Raw genomic sequence first — 27691 nt, 5'->3', positions numbered from 1 at the left:
TGCAGACAGATGAACTTACTTGCTACAAACCAATCACCAATTCTTCTAGCAGCAAAAATGAGTGCATTTCTCTGAAACTCCGCAACTCTGAAACACAGAGAGACTCTTTCTGGTAATAAAAAAAACTGCTGCCCTAAAGAATAAATACCATCTCAAGTTTTCGAAACAAACACAATGTTTTCTCTCAACGATATGAAAGGTCAGATGCCAACAACAGCATCCACTCTGTTCTCAGCCTACGCCTCCTTCGCAACATGCATGATGCTGCTCCGTTCCATGGCCAAGGAACTCATCCCTGAGCCTTTCCGCACCTACCTATTCTCGGCCATCAATTACCTTCTTACCTTTTTCTTCTCCACCAAGTTCACTCTAATCGTCGACGAGCACTCCGGCATGATACGAAACCAAGTTTACGACGCCGCCGACGTCTACCTCCGGACAAAGATCTGCCCCTCCACCGAGCGCCTCCATGTCGGCAAGACGCCCCGCAAGAAGGCCATCTCGGTCGCCATGACGAAATACGAGGAGGTCGCCGACACCTTTGACAACGTCAAGCTCCGGTGGCGTTTCTCGTCAGAGAGCAAGAAGGTGGGCAAGAAAAACAAGAATGTTGAGAAGCGCTTCTTTGAGCTCACGTTCAGCAAGAGGCACAAAGACAAGGTTTTGAACTCTTACTTGCCCTTTGTGCTTGCTCGAGCCGAAGCCATCAAGGACGAGCAAAAGGTTGTCAAGCTTTACACCCGCCATCTCTGGCCAAGCAGCAGCCACGACGACGACGACGAGGAGGAGGAAGGCAATTCTTACTGGGGCTCGGTGAAACTGGAGCACCCATCTACATTTGAGACAATGGCCATGGAGCCGGAGCTTAAGAGAGCCATTGTAGAGGACATGGACAGGTTTGTGAGGAGGAGGGAGTTTTATAAGAAGGTGGGGAAGGCTTGGAAGAGAGGCTACTTGTTGTATGGCCCTCCTGGTACTGGTAAATCGAGCTTGATTGCGGCCATGGCTAACTATCTCAAGTTTAACTTGTATGATTTGGAGCTTGCAAGTATTTACAGCGACTCTCATTTGAGGAGGGTGCTGCTGTCCACCACAAATCGTTCTATTTTGGTAATCGAGGATATTGATTGCTGCGGAGTAGATGCTAGAAACAGGGCAGCGGATTCGAAATCGAAATCGGATTCTGAAGACAGGGTTAGTACCTGTTTTCTGTGTGTTTTTATTTTTATTTACCTGTATCTTATTTTGATGATCATAGGTTCAATCTTTTACTATATGTAAGGCTAAGTTACAATTTTGATTCCACATCCACTAGTTCGAAGTTTGAACCATATTCCACTCAAGTCCTTTTAGTTTTATTTTGACAGTTTTATTTCATATGTGATTTGGACATTTGTCCTGCTAAAAAAATTAGATTTTTACGTGGCCTCATGATCTAATTGCAGGCGACACTATCAGGCCTCCTGAACTTCATAGATGGTTTGTGGTCAAGCTGTGGTGATGAGAGAATTATTGTGTTCACCACAAACCACAGGGATCTGCTTGACCCTGCATTGCTGCCTCCTGGTCGAATGGATGTCCACATTCACCTGTCCTATTGCACAGCAAGTGGGTTCAGGATCTTGGCCTCTAACTACCTTGGCATTGCCGTTGACAACCGTCACCGCCTCTGCGGAGAAATTGAAGGATTGATAGCGAGCACAGAGGTGACCCCTGCAGAGGTTGCCGAGGAGCTCATGAAGAGTGATGATGCTGATTTTGCTCTTCAAGGACTTGTCAATTTGCTCAAGTGGAAGAATGCCGTGGCAGAGAGAAAGAAACTTGCCAATCAAGAAGCCACGGCGCAGGAAACAAAGAAAATTGCCAATCAAGAAGCCACGGAGCAGGAAACAAAGATAATTGCCAATCAAGAAGCAACGGGGCAGGAAATGGATAACAAAGTTGCTGAGGTTCCATTCCATCTACCGGAACTACACATTCTGATGCATGATGATGGCCTCCCATCTCCTAGTTTATGTTTCAAAATCAGATTAAAACCCTCCTAGTTTATGTTTTAAAATTAGATAAACCCCGCTTTTAGATCATCTTAGCTTTCAAGCTCTCTCTTACGTACGATATCTTATCTGATGTAACCTACTTGCTGAACTTGGTTTTATGAACTCTATGAATGAAAACAATGGGAAGTTATATCTACGTCACATAGAAGAAGAAAAATTACTATACATTAATTTATGTTGGTTCTTAGGCCTAGCTAGAAAGCAATCCGTGTCAAAGTTCACAGCAAGAATGAGCTCCATTAAAGTTTGAGAGAGCCAAATCCAGGAAATGTCCAAGACTGGGCCAGACTTTTCAGTCTCCTCTCTCTCTCTCTCTCTCTCTCTCTCTCTCTCTCTCTAATGAGGGAACTTGCTGCAGCAGAGTCAAACCTTAACATAGTGTCTTCATGCAATTCAAACCATGGTATGCTTGTACAGCAAGTCTTTTGCTATATATATGCAGATGAAATTAATTACTAAAAACCAATTACCAATCCTCCTTCTAGCAACAAAACGAGTACATAAAACTGCTCTCTGAAACAGATAGATTCTTGCAAAATAAAACAAACTATAATTGAATGAACATACACTCCACCAGAAATGACTCTTAAGGCATGCATACATTGTGCACTGTAAAAAATCATTTTTTATGGCGCGCATTCAACGCAAGCCGTGAAGAGTGATGATGCTGATGTTGCTCTTCAAGGACTTGTCGAGCAACAAAGTGGTGGATGAATTCATTGAAGGGACTGAGAGAATATATCTATGTCACATACAGGAAGAAGAATTAATATTACATTAATTCATGTTGGTTCTTAGGCCTAACTAGCAATCAATCCGGGTCAAAGTTTGAGAAACTCCAATAGGTGTGGTCCAACTCGCAACTCCAATCTCTCTCCCTAATGAGGAAACTTACAGCTATCTTTTTCTATTTTATTGTCTTCATGCAATTCAAAAAGTATATATCATGCTTTTTCTATTTTTCAGGAAACGCAGATTATTGTATGCTCAAATTCTTCTTTTAGCACCAAAAGACTACTCTCAACAAGGCCAGTCATCTCTCATCACTAACTTTTCATAAATTTTCTTAATCTAATTTTTAGTCAACATTTAACTCGACCTTCGATTCAATAAATATGTTATTATCCTTGATTTATTTTAGGTTAGATGATCTAACTTTATAATTAACGTGGTGACCAGAGAGTTTTTTGTGTTTTAATAATCAAAACTATGTTGCAATGCAATTGACATGGTCGGTGTTATATATGTAACAAATTGGGTATTGCAGTTGACACTCTCTGGCCTACTCAACTTCATAGATGGATTGTGGTCAAGCTGTGGCGATGAGAGAATCATTGTGTTCACTACAAACCACAAGGATCGGCTCGACCCTGCATAATATTGCTGCGTTCTGGTCGAATGGACGTCCACATTCACCTCTCATATTGCACCACAAGTGGGTTCAGGATCTCGGCCTCTAACTACCTTGGCATCCACGGTGGCGGCAACAACCCTCATCCTCTATGCAGAGAAATTGAAGGGTTGATAGAGGTTGCAGAGGAGCTCATGAAGAGTGATGACGCTGATGGTGCTCTTCAAGGACTTGTCAATTTTCTGAAACGTAAGAAGGTCGAGAGTAACAAAACCGAGGATGAAATTGAAGGGTCGACTGAGAAAGCAAAGAGGCAGAAAACTGATGAGGGTGAAGAAACAGAGTAAATTGCTGGACTTGGGTTTCTGATCAACTCAGACAATGAAAATATAGGGAGACTAGATGAGTAAAGTTTGAATTGCCGTCCGCTTCTTTGTAGCTCTTTTGTTTTGTTTGAGTTTTTATTTTATTTAATAAATTAGGTACATACTTTTGAATATCTTGTTCGAAATATTTTTTTTACTCTTCATATTAGTACTTCACCCCCATTTACTTCTCATTAACACAATCTACACCCCCATTTACTTTTTTTGCCTATATATTTTTACCTATCTAATATAGGTGCATATTGGTCAGTAGTTTACCTATATATTTTTACCTATCTAATATAAGGTAAATGTACCTATCTTTTTTTTTTTCTTTTTTTGTTTTGTTTAAGAATAATGTACCTATCTTTTTCTTTTTCTTTTTTATTTATAAATAATTATGTACCTATCTTTTTATATATAAATAATGTACCTATTTTTTCTACATAAATATGTCTTATCAATTTACCTATCATGTATTGGACATGTCGGTTTTTTTTGGGCATGTATCACCATAATTTTCCAACAAACAAGATCAATACTTTGTTGGGAATAAAAATAATTTATATTGGGCGCATGCAGAGAGAGAGAAGATATATGTTTTTTTTAATTTTAATATCTGTCAAAAAATTTAAATTCTTTTTAAATATATTTTTTTAAAATATTTAATTACACCTAAGCTAAAAAGTGACTCTGCTTTGCCACATCATCATTTAACAGAAGATCAAACGTCAAACTGACAAAATGTGTAAATTGGTCGAATTTTAAAATGTTAGGCATAAATTGACAAAATTAAAATTTCGTGGCCCATTTCAAGAATGACCACAAACCTTCGGGGGGTAAAATGATGTTAGCCCTATTATTATATGTATTAGGTTATTTATGTATATTGGTGTGTGTCCATTAATTTATTTTTGGTTGAAACTTTTTTTTGATGCTCACATCTTGGAGCACCGCCATTAAGTTTTTAAACCCAGAAAGAACAGGGTCAAAAAATAAGTGTTCTAAAAATAAGTGCCCAAGAATAGGTTCCAAAATTCAAAGCAATTAAATATAAATGTTAAAAATAAGGGATTTGACAAGTAAAATAGATGGTAAGTACTTAATAAAAAAAAAAAATGATTTTCCCACTCATATTTTAGTTATAAAAAATGAGTGCAAGTAGATAAAATAAGAGAAAAAGAAGTGAAATCACCACTTAAAAAAAAAAAAATGGTAAGTACGATGAGAGTAAGTATGAACCAGCACAGAGAAACTTATTGTTGGACTTGGGTTCTGAACAACTCAAGCATGAAAATGCAGGGAGACTAGGAAAGTGAGGTAAAGGGTTTCTTTAAAATGAGCTTCAGATACGTAATTAACTAAACCAGTTAGCTTTTGTCTACTTTTTTATATTTGGACATAACTTTGCGTGTTATTTTGGTATCCAGTTCGAATTTGGACTAGTAATCCATCTGTTGCTTATATGTTTTAGTTCATCTTAACTTAGTTTATAGCTGCTTTGTTTTTTTTCAGTTGTTGTTTTTTTCAATATAAACAATAGTCTAAACTAATACACACAATTAAAATATTATGAGAATTCATATGCAAATCAAAGCAACTTTTTATTAGAATAGGCCCCTTTAGCCTTTTTATACATAGTACGTCTTCATGGGTTTGAATTATTTGGAGAAATTTATATATATCATGCGTTGCCGAGTCAATAACGTTGGATGCTTGCTTGTGATTGGTCAAATTAACAACATTGCTGTCTAAAGTAAATGATTGAAAGCATCAAATCCATCAAATCAAACATGGATGGTGTGCATGCAGTAGGCTTCTTCCTCGCTCTTGCTATGCAATTGTGACTGTGGTTGCACTTGCTATATGAACTTCCTTCCCGAGTAAGTATCAACCCCAATATACATATCTTTTAGCAAAAAGTTGAAAGCTTTGCTCTCCCTCTCTCTGTGAAAACAGAGAGAAACTACTAGGAAATCAAGCATTCATGGTCAATAAAAAATAGTTTATTGCCACTACATACGTCATATTGAATAATAGTTTTCTGCTTACACTAGTGAAAAAAACAGGACGACACATACCACGCGTGCTTTGCCCACAAAAAGAAAAAGAAAGAAAGCATTAGTGTTGTCTCATCAACTTTGGCACTTATAAAAAAGTCGGTGTGTATTTACTTTTCAACAGGCCATTAGCATTATGTCTGATAAGTTTAATGGCTTGTTGTATCCATTTTTCTCCATGCTGCTTTATACAATTTGACCCAAAAAAAAAGAGCTTTTTACAAAATTGAAAAAGAAATATTTGTATATGGGGAGAAAAATAATCAATTATTGGGATCATACTTTTTACAATAAGCATTATAACTTTACAACAACATTAATATAGAAACGAAAATAATGAAATATCTACTTATATTATAATACGTATTATATATACCATACTCGGTACTTTAGGTAGCCTTTTTTTTTTTTTTTTTTTAAAGTGCCGAAAGGAAGGTAATGTTTGACTAGGACGCTACAGATAAGACTAGTGATGGAAAAGAAATATCATATCCTACTCAGATTGCTAAGAGAAAAAGGAGGGACTTGGTCAACAGAACGACAACAAGAAACTCCTAAGCAACTTCTCAAGCACCAACTCAATTATTATATATATAATATACTAGGAGTTTTTATCGAGAGATCTCTCAAATTAATTTATTTAAAGAACACTCTTGTAGGGTTCATTCCGTATTGTATTTCACTAATTTAAATTATCTATTTTGTATATACTCATTCAAAAATCATATTTACAAAAAAAATTACTTGAATTTGATATCATTTGACCACTCAATTAAATTATTGAAATTTATTACTTTCTTGAAGTATCTTTGTAGGACACAATTGGATATCGAAACGGTTTTAAATTTATTTAATTTTTTTGTAAAAATATATATAAATGTATATTTGAAAAATAAATTGTTTGGATCGTTGAAAATAAATTTATAATGGACACGAAAAGGTGTTCCTCAACAAAAATTATTTGGGGAAGAAAGGGTCTATACGTATATATATCATCTCCTTGTTCTCTCAACCTTTACTGCCTTCCTTCCTTTCCCTTGCTTGCAGCATATCCATCCATAATGATTTTCATCGTGGAACAACTCATGCTCTTCATTTCTACTGCCCTCAGTTACCTTTCTACACTTTTCTCCCCTCATCCTCGCCAATGCCATGACCTTACTCTCATCATCCACCAGACCAACGCCCCACCCAACCAGGTCTACGAAGCGGCCCAACTCTACCTCCCCACCATTGACTTGATCAATCCCTCCACCCGAACCATCCAAGTCAGCAAAACGCCTCGCCAAGAAACCGTCAAGCTTGCCATCAACAGCGGTGAGCAGATCGCCGACACCTTTGAGGACATTAACCTCAACTGGCTCTACGTGGTCCAAACATTCCCGAGCGGCCAGGTAACACGTCACTTCGAGCTAAACTTCCACAAGAAACACAAAGACAAAGTCCTGACCTCCTACTTGCGCCATGTGGTTACTCGGGCTGAAGCCATTAAAAAAGAGGAAAAGATTCTCAAACTTCGCAGCGTTAACTCACCATCACGAGTGGATCTGGAGCACCCAGCCACGTTCGAGACGATCGCCATGGAGCCCGACCAGAAGACAAAGATTGTCAAGGACTTGGACAGATTTGTGAGGAGGAGGGAGTTTTATAAGAAGGTGGGGAAGGCCTGGAAAAGAGGCTACTTGTTGTATGGCCCTCCTGGCACTGGCAAGTCGAGCTTGATTGCAGCCATGGCTAATCATCTCAAGTTTGACGTGTATGAATTGGAGCTCGACGGTATTTGCAGTGACTCTCAGTTGAAGAGAGTGTTGCTGTCCACTAAAAATCGTTCTATTTTGGTGATTGAGGATATTGATTGCACCGTCCGCGACATGCAAAACCGGAAATCGGAGCAGCCCACGGTTAGTACATACTCTTTTTTTATATGTAGATTTTTTTTGGGCGTTCACATAGTGTTCTGTTGATATTTGCAGTTCACACTCTCAGGCCTGCTAAACTTCATGGATGGTCTGTGGTCAAGCTGCGGTGACGAGAGAATTATTGTGTTCACAACAAATCACAAGGATCGGCTAGAGCCTGCACTGTTGCGTCCTGGTCGAATGGACGTCCACATTCACATGTCCTATTGCACTCCACATGCGTTTAAGGTCTTGGCCTCCAACTACCTTGGCATTCAAGACTTGAATCATCATGGCCTTTACGGAGAAATCGCAGGCTTGCTAGAGAGCACAGAGGTCACCCCTGCTGAGGTCTGTGAGCAACTGTTGAAGAGAGATGATGATGTTGACGACGATGATGCTGATGCTGCTCTTGCTGGACTTGTCAACTTTCTCAAACTCAAGAAGCTTGAAGAGACTAATAATATTGATAAACCAGAAACTCAAGAAGGATCTCAATGTTAAAGATGTTGATGGTGACAACTCGTCCACCTAGCATGAGCTAGGGCAGTAGAATAAGTTGGTGTCGTATGTCCCATCTGATTATGAAGTAATTTATGGTTATATTCAGACTCTTCCCTTTTTTTCTTTCTTAATTATAGCCTACCTACTACCAAAGTAGATAAATTATGTGGAAAAAGACATGCAAACAGAGACCTTGACTTTTGGTCAACAAGGAAGGCAAAGAGAAGCGACCACCAGCATTTGATGGAAATTTCTATTAACAAGTCTCGTTGACTTAGGGTCCCTTTTTGGGGTTGACACGTAATTGTGAGCATAAACATAGTTACCATGTTGCATTTTCTGAAACGAAATGCATACCAAATGATCTTTCTGAACCTCTTGCTCTGATCAAACATGATCAAATGGTGTGCAGAGAAAATTAACAAAGTGACAAAACCCGAGTAACGTAGTAAGTTTTATATTTTTTCTTACATCCTTAATCAACCAATGCAAATATATTCCATTCCTTATCAGTTGTCCCATTCATATATTTATGAAATACCATATCAGTTTGCAAACATTTTTAGATTTGGTTGAGCTTGAGACATGGTTGTTCAAGGGAATAAGGGGATTGAGAATTGTTGATTTTCAAGTAGGAGTTTGAGACATGGTTGTTCAACCTCACAACTTAATAAGCATATATACTTCCACAATCAACACCACCTCACTCTATCAACACTTGATTTCGTTGAATTAAACTAATCTCTTTGCATTAAGATACCAAGTTGACAACTCCTAAATTATCTTTTAAGTTTATTGCCTTGCTACCACTTGGTATCGATTCCAAGTTGCTAGGCTAGTTTATTTTCCTAAAATCAGTTTATCAGTCTGTCAAAGGTACTTTGCAACACTCTATAAAATTCATTCGTCTTAGATCAAACATGCTTTTCCACTATGTTATGACCCATTAGCTTCATACTCTCATGTTTCACTCTAGAGTGCAAGTGGCTATTTTTGAAATGAAATAATTAACAACACTTACTGTCTTAATTATATCATAGTTTACTTACCAAAGTGGAGAAGATTTATATTTTTTGTTGTACGTCTTCATAGGGTTTGAATTTTGGTGCAACCCGAAGCTTTTCTGTGTGTTGTTTGATGTGAATGATTGGAAAAGAATGGCAACTCTGTGCGAATTGCTCAAGTTAAAGATCAATCCGGTATGATTGAAAACATCAAATCCATCAAATTAATCATGGTCTGGACTAGGTTCCTTCCTCGCTCTTGCTATCTTCCTAAGTACCAACCCAATGATCTTCTGAGCAAAACAATTGAACGCATCCATCCATGCATGTGCTGGTCTCTATGAAAGCCGAGAGAAACTACCCACCCTTACGTTCAACTTTACATGATGATGAATCATGAATCATTTCCCACTCTCAGTCCAAACACAATCAAATATTTATTGAATATTTATCCAGAGACTTACCTATAAACTAGGTCAGCTAGCACACCAAAAAAAAAAAAAAAACACCATGTACAGTTAAAAAAAGACATCTAGCATAAAGAGAAAAAAGAGTTCGTCAACTAAACGACAATAACCTACACAAAACACAATGCACGCGGTTTTGACTGGTGGTGTACTAGTAGACTTCTTTGTCGATCTTGCCATGTGCAATTGTGGCTGTGGTTTCACTAGTACTGTATATGAACTTGCCCCCTAAGTAACAAACCTCAAATATATATCCCCAAATTTGATTAAAAAATTCCCCCAACAAGAACATCTCCTTCTTCTTCTTCTTCTTCTTCTCAACCTCTGCCTTGCTTACCCTGCATCTATCCATCCGCCATGAATTTCATCGTGGAGCAACTCATGCTTTTCATTTCCACTGCCCTCAATTACCTTGCTACCCTTTTCTTCCCTCGCCATTATCACCATGACCTTACTTTCATCATCCGCCAGAACAACACGCCACCCAACCAAGTCTACGACGCCGCCGAGCTGTACCTCCCATCTATTGAGTTGATCAATCCCTCCACTCGTACTATCAGCGTCAGCAAAACACAGCGGCAAGAAGCTGTCAAGCTTGCCATGGAAAGCGGTGAACAAGTCGCCGACGCCTTTGAGGGCATTAACCTCAAGTGGCATTACGTGGTCAAAAACCTCCCGAACTGCTGTATAGAACGTCGCTTTGAGCTGACGTTTCAAAAGGAACACAAAGACAAAGTCATGACCTCCTACTTGGCCTATGTTGTTCGTCGCGCCGAAGCCATTAAACAAGATAGCAAGATTATCAACCTCAGCAACGTTTACTCAAACAACGAAGTCGAGTTCGAGCACCCGGGTACTTTCGAGACCATCGCCATGGAGCCCAGCCTAAAGCAAAAGATTATAAAGGATTTGGAGAGGTTTGTGAGCAGGAGGGAGTTTTATAAGAAGGTGGGCAAGGCTTGGAAAAGAGGCTACTTGTTGTACGGCCCTCCTGGCACTGGAAAATCCAGCTTGATTGCGGCCATGGCTAATTATCTCAAGTTTGATGTGTTTGAATTGGAGCTTGATAGTATTGACAGTGACAGTGAGTTGAAGAGCGCGTTGCTGTACACTACAAATCGTTCCATTTTGGTGATTGAGGATATTGATTGCTCCGTCAATGATGAGGAACGCAGGGTCAGTTTTTTTGTGAATTTTTATTTTTAGAAAAAACACATATATGAGGTTAAGTGCATCTCTTATTTAGGTATTTGATAATTTTTTGAATTTGTGTTATGTTGACATTTGCAATACACACTCTCGGGCCTACTAAACTTCATGGATGGTCTGTGGTCAAGTTGTGGTGATGAAAGAATTATTGTGTTCACAACAAACCACAAGGATCGGCTTGAGCCTGCATTGCTTCGTCCTGGTCGAATGGACGTCCACATTCACATGTCCTACTGCACTCCGCATGCGTTTAAGGTTTTGGCCTCCAACTACCTTGGTGTTGAGGACTTGGACCGTCATCCCCTTTATGGAGAAATCGCGGGGTTGTTAGAGAGCACAGAGGTCGCCCCTGCTGAGGTTTGTGAGGAGCTATTGGAGAGAGATGATGGTGTTGATGCTGCTCTTGAAGGAGTTGTCAAATTTCTCAAACTCAAGAAGCTTGAAGGGGATAATAATAATAATATTGATAAACCAGAATTACAAGAAGGAAAAAGGCAAGATATGGATGTCAATGTCAATGATGACAACAGTGAGAGCTCAAGCACCTAAAATAATCGACCATAGCTATGGCTATCTAGGCAGTAAAATAAGTTTGCGTCTTCCGATGGCCTAGCTAGTCCCCTTTTTTTTTTTCTTTTTTTTTTTATGAACTGGGGGGTTAAAACCCCAAGACACACAGCAACTACTTACTGCAGACTAGCCGAGTCCTAGTGACTCCAAGCAGATCATCAACAAGACTTGCATCAATCCAGCTTGGAGCCATATCAAGAAGACAAACACCCAAGTCCGGATTGTAGCTCCACTGAGCAATATTGTCAGCCTAGCTAGTCCCTTTGGCTTTAAGTGCTTTTGTATTTGGTTTTGTTTGGTGTAATGTTTCTCCTTTCTGTTTGGCTATCCTTGCGGGGTGCTATGCTATCCTTGTCATGGTTATTATATGTGATAGTCACTTGAACTTTTTGCTAGTCTAATGCTATGACATTGGATGTCAGTCAAAACACATGGACATTGGGTGTGGGTGGGTGTAGAGAAGAGAGGGAAGTGCTGGTTTTTTTTAAAATTATTTATGAAGTTTTCTTATTTTAATATAAATTTTCAACATTGCAAAGTAAAAAATAAAAACATTTACAAGGTGCAAATGTAGCTCCCACCTCAGCAAAATGTGGGCCCCGCCCTAACCATGTCATCACTTAACAGCAAATTTAACGATTAGGTGATACATTGCAACATGGAGGAAAGCTTGAGTGTCACATTTGTCAGAACAAATTTTTTAGGTGGTATTTATGCACAATCCTATAGTTGATGTGGTATTTGTGCAAAATTCTCATATATTAATATGAAAATTCTCAAATAATAGTGATTGTTGCCACTTTATTTTTTTTGTTTAGTGTTGAAATGAAATAATTAACAACAGTTACTTTCTTAATTATATCATAGTTTACTTACCAAAGTGGAGAGGATTTATATTTTTTGTTGTACGTCTTCATAGTGTTTGAATTTTGGTGCAACCAGAAGCTTTTTCTGTGTCGTTGCAATTTGAATGGTTGGAAAAGAATGGCAACTGTATGCAAATTGATCAAGTTAAGATCAATCCGGTATGATTGAAAACATCAAATCCATCAAATTAATCATGGTCTGCACTAGGTTTCTTCCTCGCTCTTGCTACCTTCCCAAGTATCAACCCGAATAATCTTTCGAGGAAAAATTGAACGCATCTATCCATGCATGTGCTGGTCTCTGTGAAAGCAGTGAGAAACTGCTAGGAAATTAAGAAGGGTGATTCCCGAAAAGTCATTATTACCAGGGAGGAGAAAAGTAATATCCACTCAAAAAAAAAGTTCTCGTAGGGTCCGAATTTGTGGAAAAATAAACCTCTAAAACTCTGAAAGAGCCTCACTAAGAAAATTGTTTTCCATTTCTTTATTCATTTTGGCTTTAGGCATTATAAAAGCATAACAATCTAATCAAACAACTCACCCAACCCAACTCCTACGTTCAACTTTTCGTGATGATGAGTCATGATAGGAGAAAAAGAGTCAAGCATTTCCCACTATCAGTCCTAACACAGTAAAATATTTATTGAATATTTATCCAGAGACTTACCCCCTAAGTAACAAACCTCAAATATATGAACTTCTACAGGTCTTTGTCGATCTTGCCATGAGCAATTGTGGCTGTGGTTTCACTAGTACTGTATATGAACTTCTTGCCCCCTAAGTAACAAACCTCAAATATATATATATATATATATATCCCCAAATTTGATTAAAAAGTCCCCCAACACGAACATCTCCTCCTTCTTCTTCTTCTCAACCTCTGCCTTGCTTACCCTGCATCCATCCTTCCGCCATGAATTTCATCGCGGAGCAAATCATGCTTTTCATTTCCACTGCCCTCAATTACCTTGCTACCCTTTTCTCCCCTCGCCATTATCATCATGACCTTACTTTCATCATCCACCAGAAGAGTACGCCACCCAACCAAGTCTACGACGCCGCCGAGCTCTACCTCCCATCCATTGACTTGATCAATCCCTCCACCCGAACCATCCAAGTCAGCAAAACGCCTCGCCAAGAAACCGTCAAGCTTGCCATCGACAGCGGTGAGCTGATCGCCGACACCTTTGAGGACATTAACCTCAAATGGCTCTACGTGGTCCAAACATCCCCGAGGGGCCAGGTGACACGTCGCTTCGAGCTAACCTTCCACAAGAAACACAAAGACAAAGTCTTGACCTCCTACTTGCGCCATGTGGTTACTCGGGCTGAAGCCATTAAAAAAGAGGAAAAGATTCTCAAACTTCGCAGCGTTAACTCACCATCACGAGTGGATCTGGAGCACCCAGCCACGTTCGAGACGATCGCCATGGAGCCCGACCTGAAGACAAAGATTATCAAGGACTTGGACAGGTTTGTGAGGAGGAGGGAGTTTTATAAGAAGGTGGGCAAGGCTTGGAAAAGAGGCTACTTGTTGTATGGCCCTCCTGGCACTGGCAAATCCAGCTTGATTGCAGCCATGGCTAATCATCTCAAGTTTGACGTGTATGAATTGGGGCTTGATGGTATTTATAGTGACTCTCAATTGAAGAGCGTGTTGCTGTCCACTGCAAATCGTTCTATTTTGGTCATTGAGGATATTGATTTCAGCGCCAGAAATGCGCGAAATCGGAAGTGCGGGGTTAGTACCGACCTATACCTACTTTTTTCTTTTTCTTTTTTGGGTGAATTAGGTGTTTGATAATTTTTGCCTTTTGTTTTGTGTAACATAATAAAAATTTTAATTACTATGTTGATATTTGCAGATCACGCTCTCAGGCCTGCTAAACTTCATGGATGGTCTGTGGTCGAGCTGCGGTGACGAGAGAATTATTGTGTTCACAACAAACCACAAGGATCGGCTTGAGCCCGCATTGCTGCGTCCTGGTCGAATGGACGTCCACATTCACATGTCCTATTGCACTCCGCATGCCTTTAAGGTTTTGGCCTCCAACTACCTTGGTGTTCAGGACTTGGACCGTCATCCTCTTTACGGAGAAATCGCGGGGTTGCTAGAGAGCACAGAGGTCGCCCCTGCTGAGGTTTGTGAGGAGCTATTGAAGAGAGATGATGATGTTGACGATGATGATGTTGATGCTGCTCTCCAAGGAGTTGTCAAATTTCTCAAACTCAAGAAGCTTGAAGGGGATAATAATAATAAAAATATTGATAAACCAGAATTTCAAGGAGGACAAAGGCAGGATATGGATGTCAATGTTAATGATGACGACAGTGAGAGCTCAAGCACCTAAAATAATCGACCATAGCTATAGCTAGCTAGCCCCTTTGGCTTTAAGTACTTTTGTATTTGGTTTTGTTCGGTGTTATGTTTCTTCTTTCTGTTTGGCTATCCTTGTTATGGTTATTATATATATCGATAAATAATGAAGTAATGGAAGACATGTGTATAGTCACTTGAACTTTTTTCTAGTTTAATGCAATTGATGATAAAAAATAATTAATATATAAAGCCCCAAACCCTCTCTCTCTCTCTCTCTCTCTCTCTCTCTCTCCTCTATGTGTCTCTTCAGATTCAAAACACATAATAGCTTGATCTCGAATTTAAAAATAGAGGCAAATTAATCTAGAAGAAATGGGGTGGGGGAGCGTCGAGTGGGGCTGAGAGGAAGAGAGGGATGCGCTGGTTTTTTTTTAAAAAATTATTTATAAAGTTTTCTTATTTTAATATTAGTTTTCAACATTGCAAGCTAAAAAATAAAAACATTTACAAGGTGCAAATGTAGCAGCCACCTCAGCAAAATCTGGGCCTCACCTTGATCATGTTATCACTTAACAATAGATTTAACGATTAGGTAATACATTACGACATTAAGGAAAATTTGGATGTCACATTGTTATAATAAATTTTTTAGGTGGTATTATATATAATCCTTATAGTTCATGTGATATTTGTGCAAAATTCCCATATATTAAGGATGTCCTCCTCTTGTTCACTAGCAAAATTAATCGAGCACCATCGGATGGATGTCCTCCTCGCGCTCTCCTTCTAGCAGAATTGATATGGGTAGATGGTCCTAATATTTATCTAGAAGATTTGGCGGGCTGAAAATGAAATTTCCTATGTTGAGATTTACAAAATTCACATATTGTTATAGAATTTGAGCTCGGAATTTTGGATTGTGAAATCTCCCAACATTACCCGCATGTAATTTGCAAAATTCTGAGTTGATAGTATTGGAAATGCTGCAAAATGCTCCGTTTTCCATGAGTGAAATCCCGATTTTTGCCAAAGACAATGGCTGCTATTGGAAATGCAATAATTAACAACAGTTTCTTTGTTAATTATAGTGTACATACCAAAGTGGAGAAATTATGTGTAAGAAGTCGTCTTCGTCGCTATTGCTATGCAAATGTGTGTGGCTGAACAGCATGACATTGGGCTTTTTGCGGTTCCATGTCTTTTACTAGGGATTGTGGGGTCTACCGAAACCTGAATTTTTTTTTTCTTTTTCTTCTTGCAAATCAAGCAAACCTCTGTTAGGAAAAATCTGTAAATGTCTTATACTATAGAATCACTATATTATAACACAACTCTAAAAGTAGACAGTAACAAAATATATTGTATAAACAGGCTTAAGAGATTAAAAATTATTTAAATATTATTAATCAAGGATAATATGGTAAATTCACAGTTTTTCATATAAAAAAATTAAAATTAAAAAGACAAATCAGATAATAGATCTATTTTTATAACACAACTATCATTATCTTTTTAAATTCTAAAACAAATTTAAAATAAAAATAAAAAAAACCTCCGCACATGTGGAGAGGCTAGTGCTTATAAAGCATGTGGAATCTTTTGTTTTATCCAATGTGAGACATTTGCTTTCAAACTTCCAACAACCTCAACTATATATAAACCAAATTTTGATATTAAAAAAAAAAAATTTCCACCCAACAGGAGCATCCTCCTTCTTCTCAACCTCTGCCTCCCTTGCCCTGCATCCATCCATGATCCATCCGCCATGAATTATCATCATGGCCTTACTTTGATCATCCGCAAGGAGGGCTCGCCATCCAACCAAGTCTACGACCCCGCCCACCTGTACCTCCCAACCATTCAGTTGATCAATCCCTCCACTCGGACAATCCGAGTCACCAAAACACCTCGCAGAGAAACAATAAAGCTCGCCATTGAAAGCGGTGAGCAAGTCCCCGACACCTTTGACGGCATTGACCTGAACTGGCTTTACGTGGTCGAAAAACATCCGAACGGCTGTGTTGAACGTCGCTTTGAGCTGACGTTTCAAAGGGAACACAAAGACAAAGTCATGACCTTCTACTTGGGCTATGTTGTTCGTCTCGACGAAGCCATTAAACAAGAGAGCAAGATTCTCAACCTCCGCAACGTTAACTCGTACAATGAAGTCGAATTCGAGCACCCGTCTACGTTTGAGACGATAGCCATGGAGCCCGGCCTAAAGTGAAAATTATAAAGGATTTGGAGAGGTTTGTGAGCAGGAGGGAGTTTTATAAGAAGGTGGGCAAGGCTTGGAAAAGAGACTACTTGTTGTATGGCCCACCTGGCACTGGAAAACCCAGCTTCATTGCAGCCATAGCTAATTATCTTAAGTTTGATGTGTTTGAATTGGAGCTTGATGCTATTGACAGTGACTCTGAGTTGAAGAGGGCGTTGCTGTCCACTACAAATCGTTCCATTTTGGTGATTGAGGATATTGATTGCTCCGTCAATAATGATAAGGAAAACCGCAGTACCTACTCTTTGTTTGTAAATTTTTATACCAAGCGACACTGGGAATCGAATTTAGAACCTTGGATCCTGGGCTGAATTTTTATTTTTATTAATTAGTATATTTGATAGTTTTGTGATTTTGTTCTGTAAATAATAAAGATTAATATTATATGTTGATATTTGCATGCATGCAGTTCACACTGTCAGGTTGCGGAGATGAGAGAATTATTGTGTTCACAACAAACCACAAGGATCGGCTTGATCCTGCATTGTTGCGTCCTGGCAGAATGGATGTCCACATTTACATGGGTTATTGCACCCCAAGTGGGTTTAAGGTTTTGGCCTCCAACTACCTTGGCATTCCTGACTTGGACGGTCATAGACTTTACGGAGAAATCGTAGGCTTGCTAGAGAGCACAAAGGTTACTCCTGCTGAGATTTGTGAGGAACTACTGAAGACAAATGATGAGGATGATGATGAAGATGCTGATGCTGCTCCCGAAAGACTTGTCGACTTTTTCAAACTTAAGAAGCTTGAAGGTGATAAACCCGAAATTGAAGAAGCAAAAAAGCAGAAAATGGATGTCGATGTTAATAATGTTCCGTTCGGTAATGTTTTTAGAGCCTGTTTTCTGTTTTTGTTTCACAAAAACACGTTCGGTGCATCGTTTTCGTTTTCCCTCACAAAACGTTTTCTGAAAACAAATCTGACTTTGTGAACAAAAGTTGAAAATGAAAAAAAGTTGTTTTCAGTGATTTCATTTTCAGTGTTTTCCGAAGACACAAGAATGCATCCCATCAACAACTCTAGCTCTCTCTCTTGACAACCGATAAACCCACCAACAGGAACAACACCCATCTTCTCTGACCCAAAATAAACAGATCTGCAAATTAAGAAAAAAAAACAGAGGAAGAAGAAAAAAAAACAGAGACAAGAAGAAGAACCACCACATACCCAACTCAACCACCATCATTACCCAATCAAACCATCACAACCATTAATTAGTGGATCAAGAGAGAGAGAGAGAGAGATGGGTGGGTGTATGGGATTCATGGCATGGAAGGAAGGAGGAGTGGGTGTAGCCTGGGAAGGAAAGGAAGAAGAAAAGAGGAAGAAAAGGAGAAAAAAGAAACGGCCTGGGGAAGGAAAGGAAGAAGAAAAGGGGAAGAAAGTAGGAAATAGGAAGAAAAAGAGAAAAAAGAAGCAGCCATGTGAAGGAAAAGAAGAAGAAAAGAGGAGGAAAGAGAGAAAATGAGAAAAAGAAGAAAAAGGAAAAAAAGAAAAAAAGGAGATAAGATAGTTTTTGAGCTTAAATTTTTTTCATTGTTTACAATAATTTTAGCCTCTAAAAATATCAGAATTAAAAAAAATTAGAACTGAAATTAGCAAAAATACACCTGAAAAACAATTGTTCTACCAGACACGTTATTGTTTTTGTTTTAAAGATGTTTTAATTAATCTACAGACGCATTTTCATTTCAAAATGCAAATTTGTTTTCTTGTTTTCATTCTCCAAAATATTCTCGAAAACATTCTCCAAAACGTTACCAGACGGGCCCTTAATATTTTCAAGAGAGAAGAAGAAAGAAGGCAGGAAATAAATGTCAAAGTGAATGATGACATAGAAAATAAATGATGGTGATATATAGATGCTGGAAAGTGTTTGGTAGCAAAAATCAACTATATAATATATATATATGTATTAATTAATCTTCTTCATTATAATGGAAAAAGAGTTGAATTAATTATTGTATGGTTAATTATGGTAAGGTGGTTGAGAAAAAGGAAGGAAAAGAGAAGCAAACAAATGAAAGTACTGGGCGTGGAATGTCTGTGCAACCAAATGAAGGCTTTTTTTGTTTGTTGCGCATGTGAATGGTTAGTCAAGCATTTGTATTGTTATTGTACCACTAGCAGTCCAAAAATAATCAATCAAATATTTATCCAAAACACGAGGAAAGGGATGACTTTAGTCAACAAGATGACAATAACGTACTGGGGATTGTGTGCACGCGGTTTTGGGTCTAAGAAACTTGCAAATTAAACCACCTCACGTAAATATCCCCAACTTTGATCCAATTTTAATTTGTAAAAGATGTGATTAGAGAAGGTGCATGTATACATTTTGACTGATAAAAAGGCTACAGTCAAGACTAATGGGCATTGTGGCTCAAATTTTTGGTGTGCTCTTAAGTGATTTGGGTTCAAGTCTCATTGTATTTATGCGTGTGAGTTTCTCATTCCTCCTTCCTAACTTTGGCCCCCAAAAAAATAAAAACTACAATCAAGTGGTGTTGTCTTAACAAAAATTTGGCAAAATGGTCCTTTCAAGAATTTATGCTGGTGAATGTGGTTACAACAACGCTTCTTCAGAAGATAATGGTGATATAGTTCATTTAAGCACCTGGATTATTTTAGAATTCGACTATATTGGATTTGTAGAATTTATTTGAGATTATGCGTAATTATAAAATGATGTGGACTATTAATTTTAATGTGGTTTTTGTAGGTTTTGATTTTGGCTTTAGAGACTTTGGTCACATTGGAAATCAGAAAAAAAGGCAGACTAACAAGAGGAAGGCAAGGAGAAGCAACCACGAACCAGCAGCTGGGGTGATGCATGTCAAGGATATGGACCCACTCCACAGTGAAAACTTGCCGTGGATGCAGGTGCAGCACACGTAGGCACAAATGCCCTATTGGGCTATGGCTAGCCCTCTGTCTTGTTTATATCGTACTCGGAGTTGGGGGGTCTACCCAAACGCTGTTGTGGGTCTGAAAACAGCTTGCAAAGTAAGCAACGTCTCATCTATATATATATATATTATATATAGAAACGACCCTGCAACACCATCCGCATCTTGTTCTCAAGCTGTGCCTCTCTCTCTCTCTCCCTTGCTGCATCGATCCATCAGCCATGAATTTTATCTTGGAGCAGCTCCTGCTTCTCATTTCCACTGCCCTCAATTACCTTGCTACCCTTATCTCCCCTCGTCATGATCTTCATGATCGTCATGAGGACCTTACTTTCATCATCCGCCGGGACTACAGGCCACCCAACCAAGTCTACGATGCCGCCGAGCGCTACCTCCCAACCATTGACTTGATCAATCCCTCCACCCGAACCATCCAAGTGAGCAAAACGCCGCGGCAAGAGACCGTCAAGCTTGCCATGGAAAGCGGTGAGCAAGTCCCCGACACCTTTGAGGACATTAACCTCAACTGGCGTTACGTGGTCGAAACATTCCGTGACGGCAGCGTAGAATATCGCTTTGAGCTAACGTTCCAAAAGAAACACAAAGAAAAAGTCATGAGCTCCTACTTACCCTATGTGGTTGGTCGGGCCGAAGCCATTAAAAAAGAGGAAAAGATTCTCAAACTTTCTAACCTTACCAACTCATCAGTGGATTTGGAGCACCCAGCTACGTTCGAGACGATCGCCATGGAGCCCGACCTGAAGAGAAAGATTATGAAGGACTTGGACAGGTTTGTGGCCAGGAGGGAGTTTTATAAGAAGGTAGGCAAGGCTTGGAAAAGGGGCTACTTGTTGTACGGCCCTCCTGGTACTGGAAAATCCAGCCTGATTGCGGCCATGGCTAATCATCTCAAGTTTGATGTGTTTGATTTGGAGCTTGCTAGTATTCGCAGCGACTCTCATTTGAAGAGTGTGGTTCTGTCCACTACAAATCGTTCCATTTTGGTGATTGAGGATATTGATTTCACCGTCCATAATAAGGATAACCGGGTTAGTACCTACTTTTTTTTTCTTTTTTTTTCGGTGGTGAATTTTAATTTTTCTTTAAATATAGTGACCTTAAATGCACCTCTTAATTATGCATATTTGATAATCGCATTTGGTGATTTGTTCTGTAAATAATAAAAATATTATTTACATTCAGTGTTATGTTGATTTTGCAGTTCACACTCTCAGGCCTACTAAACTTCATGGATGGTCTTTGGTCAAGTTGTGGTGATGAGAGAGTTATTGTGTTCACAACAAACCACAAGGATCGTCTCGACCCTGTATTGCTGCGTCCTGGTCGAATGGACGTCCACATTCACATGTCTTATTGCACACCGAGTGCGTTTAGCATTTTGGCCTCCAACTACCTTGGAATTCAAGACTTCGACAGCCATCGGCTTAAGGGAGAAATCGTAGGGTTGCTAGAGAGCACAAAGGTCACCCCTGCTGACATTTGTGAAGATTTCTTGAGGCAAAATGACGATGATGTTGATGGTGATGATGATGATGTTGATGTTGATGCTGCTCTTGAAAGAGTTGTCAAGTTTCTCAAACTTAGGAAGCTTGAAGGGGCTAATAATGTTGATGAGACAGAAACTCAAGAAGAAGAAAAAGCAGGAAATGGATCTGAAAGTGAATGATGAAGGTGATAACTCATCCATCTAATATGAGCTATCGCGAGCCCCTTTGAGATGGTTTTGAGTTCAAGTACTTTTGTTGGAAAAATAAATATGGATGTTAGATTCCTAGGTTTTGTTTGGTGTCCTTTTTCTGTTGGGTCCATGTTTGGTGTTGTCCTATTATCCGATCTGATTATGATGTAATCACTTTGGTTATATCGATAAATAAAGTAATGGTGTGATTAACCCTTTTTCGTTTTTCCTTTTTCTTGTTCTTTTCAAATTGATCTTCTTACTTTAACATTAAATGTTTGAGATTATGTTCGCAATTTTACATCCCCATATAATTGCATACAACCCACTTGAGTAAAAATCCCATATAGTTTCACTGGAGATGTAATTTGGTATTTCAAGAGATTAAGGATAAACGTAGTAGTTTTTCATGCTTCAGAGTACAAGTGTCTTTTGAAATTACAAAAATTAACTGCTTTTTTCTGTGACCGAATTTTCTTTCACTGAGAATTTTCAAGGCAAGGTTTTAATAAGGCTTAGCCTGTATCGGTTTGCAAGGAATTCTTGTATTTGAATGACTATTAAATGAAATTTTTCTTTCCTTAGTGGTGTTAGGGAGTTACAATTGTATTCTTCCCATTACAGTAGTCAAGTCCATTAATAATAGGCAATGGCCGGAAGGAGGCAATTGTAACTCCCTAACAAGTGGAAAAAAGTTTAAGGAGAGAACTGTTCGCAATTTTTTAGTCCAAAATAAAATGTTCTTGTCATGTCGTAGATTAATACCAAATAGAGGAACTGAGGAAGAGGATGAGTAAGAAATAAAAGTGTCATGTCCCATATTCATGTGGCAAAAGTCATGCAAACTGAGACTTTGACTTTGGTCAACAGGGAAGGCAACGAGAAGCAACCACCAGCATTTGATGGAAATTTCTGGTCTTACAGAAATTCTTCAAACATGTCGCGTTGACTTGGGACCCTTTTACGCGTTCACAAGTAATTGTGAGCAGAATTACCAAGTTGCCTTCTGAAATGAAATCCATACAGCGGCTAGGATCACATAGACATGGATTGTCTCGTAAATTCATTTATGAGCTAGCCTCTTAACTTTGCATCTCCCTCTGTCTTTACCCTGACTCAATTCCTTTTTTTTTTCCTTCCATCCTTAATCAACCAATGCAAATACATTCCATTCCTATCATTTTCCAAATATTTTAGATTTGGTTGACACATGGTTGTTCAAAGGAAGAAGGGGGGATTTGGGAATGAGGTGTATTTTAATAACATTCTTGAATTAGAGAAAGATGAAATGAAGAGAGAATTTGGATGTTATCATTCACTAATTTTCAATTGTATGAATGCAAGCAGGCCAAACTCAATATGTGGAATTTTGGGTCCAAAGTCACTCTAAACGTTTGTATAGCGTCATATGTTATTTTTTCACTCATATCTTAAATAATGTGTTATTTTTTCACATTTACGTATCGTGTGTGTGAGTTTAGTATGTTATTGGTCCTCTCAATAAAAAATGCCTTTAAAAAATGCAATTTAAGATGTAAATGCAATTTTATACATTCCAAAAGATGTTAGAGAACTCAAGGATAATCATAGTAGTTTTTCCTGCTCCTCCTTGGTTCATGCATAGAGTGCAAGTGGCTACTTTTAAAATGCAGTAATTAAAAGCAGTTCCTTTCTAATTATAATACCAAACTGAAGAAGAAGAAAATCTATTATACACCTTCAATTCATGGGATTTGAAATATGTGGTACTTTCTAAAGTTTCTATATATATATATATATATATATACAATAACTCAACTGCAAGGAAGGAGAAGCAACCACCAGCCAGCAGCTTCTGTGTGGTTTGATGCATCATGCATGTGAAGGAGATGGACCCACCCCACAGTAAATACTTGGCAACTGTACTCTCATGCTGCATGGCCTGGAAATTGTATATATTTGGCTATGGCTAGCTCTAGCTCTATGCCTGTTTCATATTCGTACTGGGAGTTGTGGGGTCTAAAAAGCTTTCAAATTAAGCAACCTCAAATATATATGTCCCCAAGTTAATTGATCAAAGAAATTCCCCCAACACCATCCTCCCCCTTGATCAAGGAAAAGTTTCAGGCCCCATTCATTCATATGGCAAAAGACACGCAAACAGAGACTTTGACTTTTGTCAACGAGGAAGGCAACAGGAAGCAACCACCAGCATTTGATGGAAATTTCTCCCCTGTCTTGTAGAACTTCTCCGAACTTGTCTCGTTGACTTGGGTCCCTTTAGGCTTTGACAGACAAGGAATTGTTCTGTAAATTCCTTTCTGTGCATCTGCCTTTTTCCTCCATTTGAGCCAAATCAAAGCTTGCAGAATTCTTGTGTTCTAGGAAGCAGAGAAACACAGAGGACTGTTCAGAATTCTTTTGTTCTCTAACAGGGTTCAGTTGTAAGTGTCTCTATATTTGTCAATCGTGAACCCTTTTTTTCCTTATTTATTGGTTGCAGAAGTTTTGCTCCTTTATTTATTTATTTGATGATAATCTTGGTCTGATCAAACATGATCCCAGGGTGTGCAGAGAGAAGATTAACAAAGTAAACAAAACCCAATTAATGTAAGTTTCACTTTACCCTGACTCAGTTCTACAATTTCTTTTTGCTTACATCCTTGATCAACCAACCAATATGTAAATATATTCCATTCCTATCAGTTCTTCTGTCAATATAATTAGGAGACACCATATCATTTTCAGTAATATATTTTTAGATTTGGTTGAGACTTGGTTGTTCAAAGGAAGAAGGGGATTGAGACATGTTGATTTTTGAGTAGGAGCCTTTGGGAAATTGATATCAAGAAACAATAGTCCATAATTGTAAAAGATAATTGATAGTTTGCTACACTCTTGAGTGTTATATGTTCAAAATGTGAGAAAGTCTCAGTTTTTTTTTTCTTTTTCTTATTAGATTTGTGCAAGATGGTGGATGCTGTAGTAACAGTGTTCTTGGAGAAGTTGTTGGGAGCTTTATCAGAGGAGAGCCGTGTTTTCAGTGAATTCAGGGACAAATTTGAAACATTACAATCTGAGCTTCAACTGATGCAAAGCTTTCTCAAAGATGCAGAGAGGCTCAAGAGGAAGAAAGAGACCGTTCGTCGCGTAATGGCTAATTTGAGAGAATTGATTTATGAAGCTGAAGACATACTAGCAGATTGTCAGCTTCAATCAAGAGATGATGGGCTGTTTTCCAGCGGTTGGTTTATGTGCACCAACCCTTTTAAACTTCCATTCCAATATCAAACTGGGAAGAGCCTTGGAGAAATCAATAGGAAAATTGCCAGCATTAAGCAAGACATTTCCTCCTATCTTGGAGTTCCACTGCTGAATCAACTGGAGCCAATAAATGCACAAAATGACCTGATGCCTAGATGGAGCAGTCCTGTGTATGATCACACCCAAGTCGTAGGTTTGGAAGGCGATGCGAGTAAGCTCAAAGAATGGTTATTTGAAGCTGATAAGGGGATACTAGCTATTGGAGTTGTGGGCATGGGGGGCCTGGGGAAAACCACTATTGCTCAAAAAGTATTTAATGACAGGAAGATTGAGGAGCACTTTGATAGAAGAATTTGGGTTTCTGTTTCTCAAAATTTCAGTGAAGAGCAAATCATGAGAAGTATGTTAAGGAACTTGGGAGATGCAAGCGTAGGAGACGATAAGGGTGAATTACTAAAGAAAATAAATGAATATCTTTTAGGCAAGAGGTTTTTGATTGTGATGGATGATGTGTGGAGCTTGGATGTCACTTGGTGGCTCAGAATTTATGAAGCATTGCCAAAGGGAAATGGAAGCAGCATCATTATCACCACAAGGATAGAGAAGGTTGCACAGAAAATGGGAGTGAAGGAAGCAAGATTGCATTGGCCCAAATGCCTCAGCAAGGATGATAGTTGGCTGCTATTTCAGAAGATTGCATTTGCAGCTGATGGAGGTGAGTGTATGCATCCAGAACTGGAAAATGTTGGAAAGGAGATTGTTGAGAAGTGTAAGGGTCTTCCATTAGCAATCAAGGCAGTTGGAGGAATAATGCTCTGCAAACCATCACGCTATCATGAATGGAGGCGAATTGCAGACCATTTTCGTGATGAATTAGCAGAGAATGATAACTCAGTTATGGCTTCTCTACAATTGAGTTATGATGAACTCCCATCTTACTTGAAGTCATGCTTTCTTTGTTTGTCTCTTTATCCTGAAGATTGTGTCATAACCAAAGACCAATTGGTACATTGGTGGCTTGGAGAAGGTTTTATTCCGCTGAGAAATGGTAGATCAGCAATTGCAGCAGGGGAAGATTGTTTCTCGGGGCTAACAAATCGATGTTTGCTAGAGGTGGTGGACAAGACTTATCATGGAACAATCTCCACATGTAAAATTCATGATATGGTTCGGGATGTGGTGATAAAAATGGCAGAAGATGATGCATTTTTCAACACAGAAGGTAAAAACTGCCGCCATTTGGGTATTGCAAGTAGCATGGCTCAGAAGGCCAATCACAAGCTGCGTGCATTGTTATCTACAACTAAGACAGGTGAAGTGAACAAGATTGCTTCAAACACTGCAAAGAAGTTTTGTAAGTCTAGAAACCTTCGAGCAATGGATTTGTCCAGGTCAATCTTTGATACACCTCTCTCAGGCCTTTTACATCAGATTGGTGTTCTTCAACACCTAACCTACCTTAGTGTAAGCAACACACATCCGTTGGTTCAACTCCCACCTTCACTTGACAAGCTTAGCAACCTTCAGGTTTTGGATGCCAGCTACTGTCAAAACTTAAAGATACTCCCCCCTTGTATTATGACTTTCAAGAAGTTAAGGGTCTTAGATGCCAGCCATTGTGGTTCACTCGAGTATCTACCTAAAGGCTTGGGAAGGCTTTCAAATCTTGAAGTGTTATTGGGATTCAAACCAGCCAAATCAAGCCAGTTAGAAGGTTGCAGGATTGGTGAGCTCAGAAATTTAATTCGGCTTAGGACACTAGGGATTCGACTGAGTTGCTCTGATGAGATTGGAGATACTGAGGTCAATGTATTGGTAAATCTACAAGAACTGCAGCATCTGTCAATAAGTTGCTTTGATAGTCATGGTAATAATGACCTCACAGCCAAGCTTGACAAGCTGTTCCCTCCTCAACAGCTCCATGAGCTCAGCCTAGAATTCTATCCAGGAAAGATTAGTCCATCTTGGCTCAATCCCATCTCACTTCCTATATTGAGGTATCTTTCAATATCATCAGGCAATGTTGCAAGGATGAATGAAAAGTTTTGGGGGAATGACAACACTGTCTGGAAAATTGAGGGCTTACTGTTGGAATCTCTTTCCGATTTCGAAGAAGAATGGGAGAGGCTTCAACAAGTTATGCCAGCATTGAGAGTCGTCAATGTGAGCTGGTGCCCAGAGCTGGTATCTTTTCCAATTGAGAATGTTGGGTTTAGAGGTGGTGTCTGGAAGGAGGAAGTGCACAAAAGCTAAATGCAAATGTCATGTGCTAGCCAGCTAGTGCTACCATTGAATTTTAGCAAGGGTTCAATTCAGTTTTCCTTGTAAATAAGCATGAGGGCATGTAATATATGTACATGCTCTATGTTGCATAAATGTCCTTAGCTTGTGGTGGAGTCTCTAAACTGCCATTTTTAGAGGTATAATTAGAAGAAGAAAGACGACGATGGATATCATGAAGGTGTTCATGGGACAGTCAAATCCTCTGTGAATCTTGATTCCGATTCAGACTGAAAAAAGAGGAAAGACAAAAAAAAAAGAAAATGATACCTGAGTTTGCAATGCTTTCTGACTTGTATACTTGTTGCCACATCTAATTTAAGTTACCTTCTGAGTGTATCCTTTCTGTTTTTTTTCTTTCTGAGGAACAAAATTGCATTGGAAATATATTCTTCCAGGCCTATTGACTAGAAAGTACTTTGTGATTTTTCTTTATGGAAATTTTTTGTGTGACTATTGCAACAATGGAATGACAGTTTTTCAGGAAAGCCAACTCTATCCTACCTGGATGGCCAAGATATCAAAGGGAAGAATCAAGGCTGAATGAATTTGAACTTCCAGTTTTACTGTAAAAGTGCGTGGCTGTGAGTCAACTCAAGCTCACCTTG

General features: G+C 38.9%; 6 protein-coding genes and 1 pseudogene across 7 annotated transcripts; all 7 read left to right on the top strand.

Moving 5' to 3' along the window:
• Positions 1-42: 42 nt before the first annotated feature.
• Positions 43-2208, top strand: LOC148914612 (AAA-ATPase At2g18193-like). The gene is made up of 2 exons (XM_089042607.1): positions 43-1194; positions 1446-2208. The coding sequence occupies exons 1-2, from the start codon at positions 175-177 to the stop codon at positions 2043-2045; spliced, it is 1620 nt and encodes a 539-aa protein (XP_088898733.1). The 5' UTR covers positions 43-174; the 3' UTR covers positions 2046-2208.
• A 4619-nt stretch (positions 2209-6827) lies between these two features.
• On the top strand, positions 6828-8366 carry LOC148914611 (AAA-ATPase At2g18193-like). Its single transcript, XM_089042606.1, has 2 exons — positions 6828-7734; positions 7807-8366. Exons 1-2 carry the CDS (start codon positions 6895-6897, stop codon positions 8233-8235), a joined length of 1269 nt encoding a protein of 422 aa, XP_088898732.1. The 5' UTR covers positions 6828-6894; the 3' UTR covers positions 8236-8366.
• Positions 8367-9926: 1560 nt separating this feature from the next.
• On the top strand, positions 9927-11880 carry LOC103340284 (AAA-ATPase At2g18193-like). Its single transcript, XM_016796067.2, has 2 exons — positions 9927-10882; positions 10997-11880. Exons 1-2 carry the CDS (start codon positions 10064-10066, stop codon positions 11462-11464), a joined length of 1287 nt encoding a protein of 428 aa, XP_016651553.2. The 5' UTR covers positions 9927-10063; the 3' UTR covers positions 11465-11880.
• A 1015-nt stretch (positions 11881-12895) lies between these two features.
• Positions 12896-14915, top strand: LOC148914610 (AAA-ATPase At2g18193-like). Its single transcript, XM_089042604.1, has 2 exons — positions 12896-14092; positions 14217-14915. The coding sequence occupies exons 1-2, from the start codon at positions 13265-13267 to the stop codon at positions 14700-14702; spliced, it is 1314 nt and encodes a 437-aa protein (XP_088898730.1). The 5' UTR covers positions 12896-13264; the 3' UTR covers positions 14703-14915.
• Positions 14916-16315: 1400 nt separating this feature from the next.
• On the top strand, positions 16316-19850 carry LOC103340285 (AAA-ATPase At2g18193 pseudogene; annotated as a pseudogene).
• A 155-nt stretch (positions 19851-20005) lies between these two features.
• On the top strand, positions 20006-21786 carry LOC148914609 (AAA-ATPase At2g18193-like). The gene is made up of 2 exons (XM_089042605.1): positions 20006-20910; positions 21084-21786. The coding sequence occupies exons 1-2, from the start codon at positions 20083-20085 to the stop codon at positions 21546-21548; spliced, it is 1293 nt and encodes a 430-aa protein (XP_088898731.1). The 5' UTR covers positions 20006-20082; the 3' UTR covers positions 21549-21786.
• A 1680-nt stretch (positions 21787-23466) lies between these two features.
• Positions 23467-27497, top strand: ZAR1 (HOPZ-ACTIVATED RESISTANCE 1). 2 transcript variants are annotated; one of them, XM_089043172.1, is made up of 3 exons: positions 23467-23944; positions 24106-24149; positions 24499-27497. In XM_089043172.1, exon 3 carries the CDS (start codon positions 24510-24512, stop codon positions 27054-27056), a length of 2547 nt encoding a protein of 848 aa, XP_088899298.1. In that variant the 5' UTR covers positions 23467-23944; positions 24106-24149; positions 24499-24509; the 3' UTR covers positions 27057-27497. The 2 variants fall into 2 exon arrangements, with proteins under 2 accessions (XP_088899298.1, XP_008241727.2); XM_008243505.3 differs by having other exon boundaries at positions 23467-23983; positions 24105-24149.
• The last annotated feature ends 194 nt before the right edge of the window (positions 27498-27691 follow it).

Source organism: Prunus mume, linkage group LG8 (assembly GCF_029339155.1).
Source record: "Prunus mume cultivar Tortuosa linkage group LG8, ASM2933915v1, whole genome shotgun sequence".
Taxonomy (NCBI): domain Eukaryota; kingdom Viridiplantae; phylum Streptophyta; class Magnoliopsida; order Rosales; family Rosaceae; genus Prunus; species Prunus mume.
Note: the sequence above shows the minus strand (reverse complement) of the source record. Positions and strands in the feature narration are given on the sequence as shown.

Coding starts and splice junctions, on each gene's coding strand:
- LOC148914611 (XM_089042606.1), top strand. CDS start 6,895: ATGATTTTCATCGTGGAACAACTCATGCTCTTCATTTCTACTGCCCTC. Junction 7,735..7,806: donor GGAAATCGGAGCAGCCCACG/GTTAGTACATAC, acceptor TGATATTTGCAG/TTCACACTCTCAGGCCTGCT.
- LOC148914609 (XM_089042605.1), top strand. CDS start 20,083: ATGAATTTTATCTTGGAGCAGCTCCTGCTTCTCATTTCCACTGCCCTC. Junction 20,911..21,083: donor TCCATAATAAGGATAACCGG/GTTAGTACCTAC, acceptor TTGATTTTGCAG/TTCACACTCTCAGGCCTACT.
- LOC148914610 (XM_089042604.1), top strand. CDS start 13,265: ATGAATTTCATCGCGGAGCAAATCATGCTTTTCATTTCCACTGCCCTC. Junction 14,093..14,216: donor CGCGAAATCGGAAGTGCGGG/GTTAGTACCGAC, acceptor TGATATTTGCAG/ATCACGCTCTCAGGCCTGCT.
- LOC103340284 (XM_016796067.2), top strand. CDS start 10,064: ATGAATTTCATCGTGGAGCAACTCATGCTTTTCATTTCCACTGCCCTC. Junction 10,883..10,996: donor TCAATGATGAGGAACGCAGG/GTCAGTTTTTTT, acceptor TGACATTTGCAA/TACACACTCTCGGGCCTACT.
- ZAR1 (XM_089043172.1), top strand. CDS start 24,510: ATGGTGGATGCTGTAGTAACAGTGTTCTTGGAGAAGTTGTTGGGAGCT.
- LOC148914612 (XM_089042607.1), top strand. CDS start 175: ATGTTTTCTCTCAACGATATGAAAGGTCAGATGCCAACAACAGCATCC. Junction 1,195..1,445: donor AATCGGATTCTGAAGACAGG/GTTAGTACCTGT, acceptor ATCTAATTGCAG/GCGACACTATCAGGCCTCCT.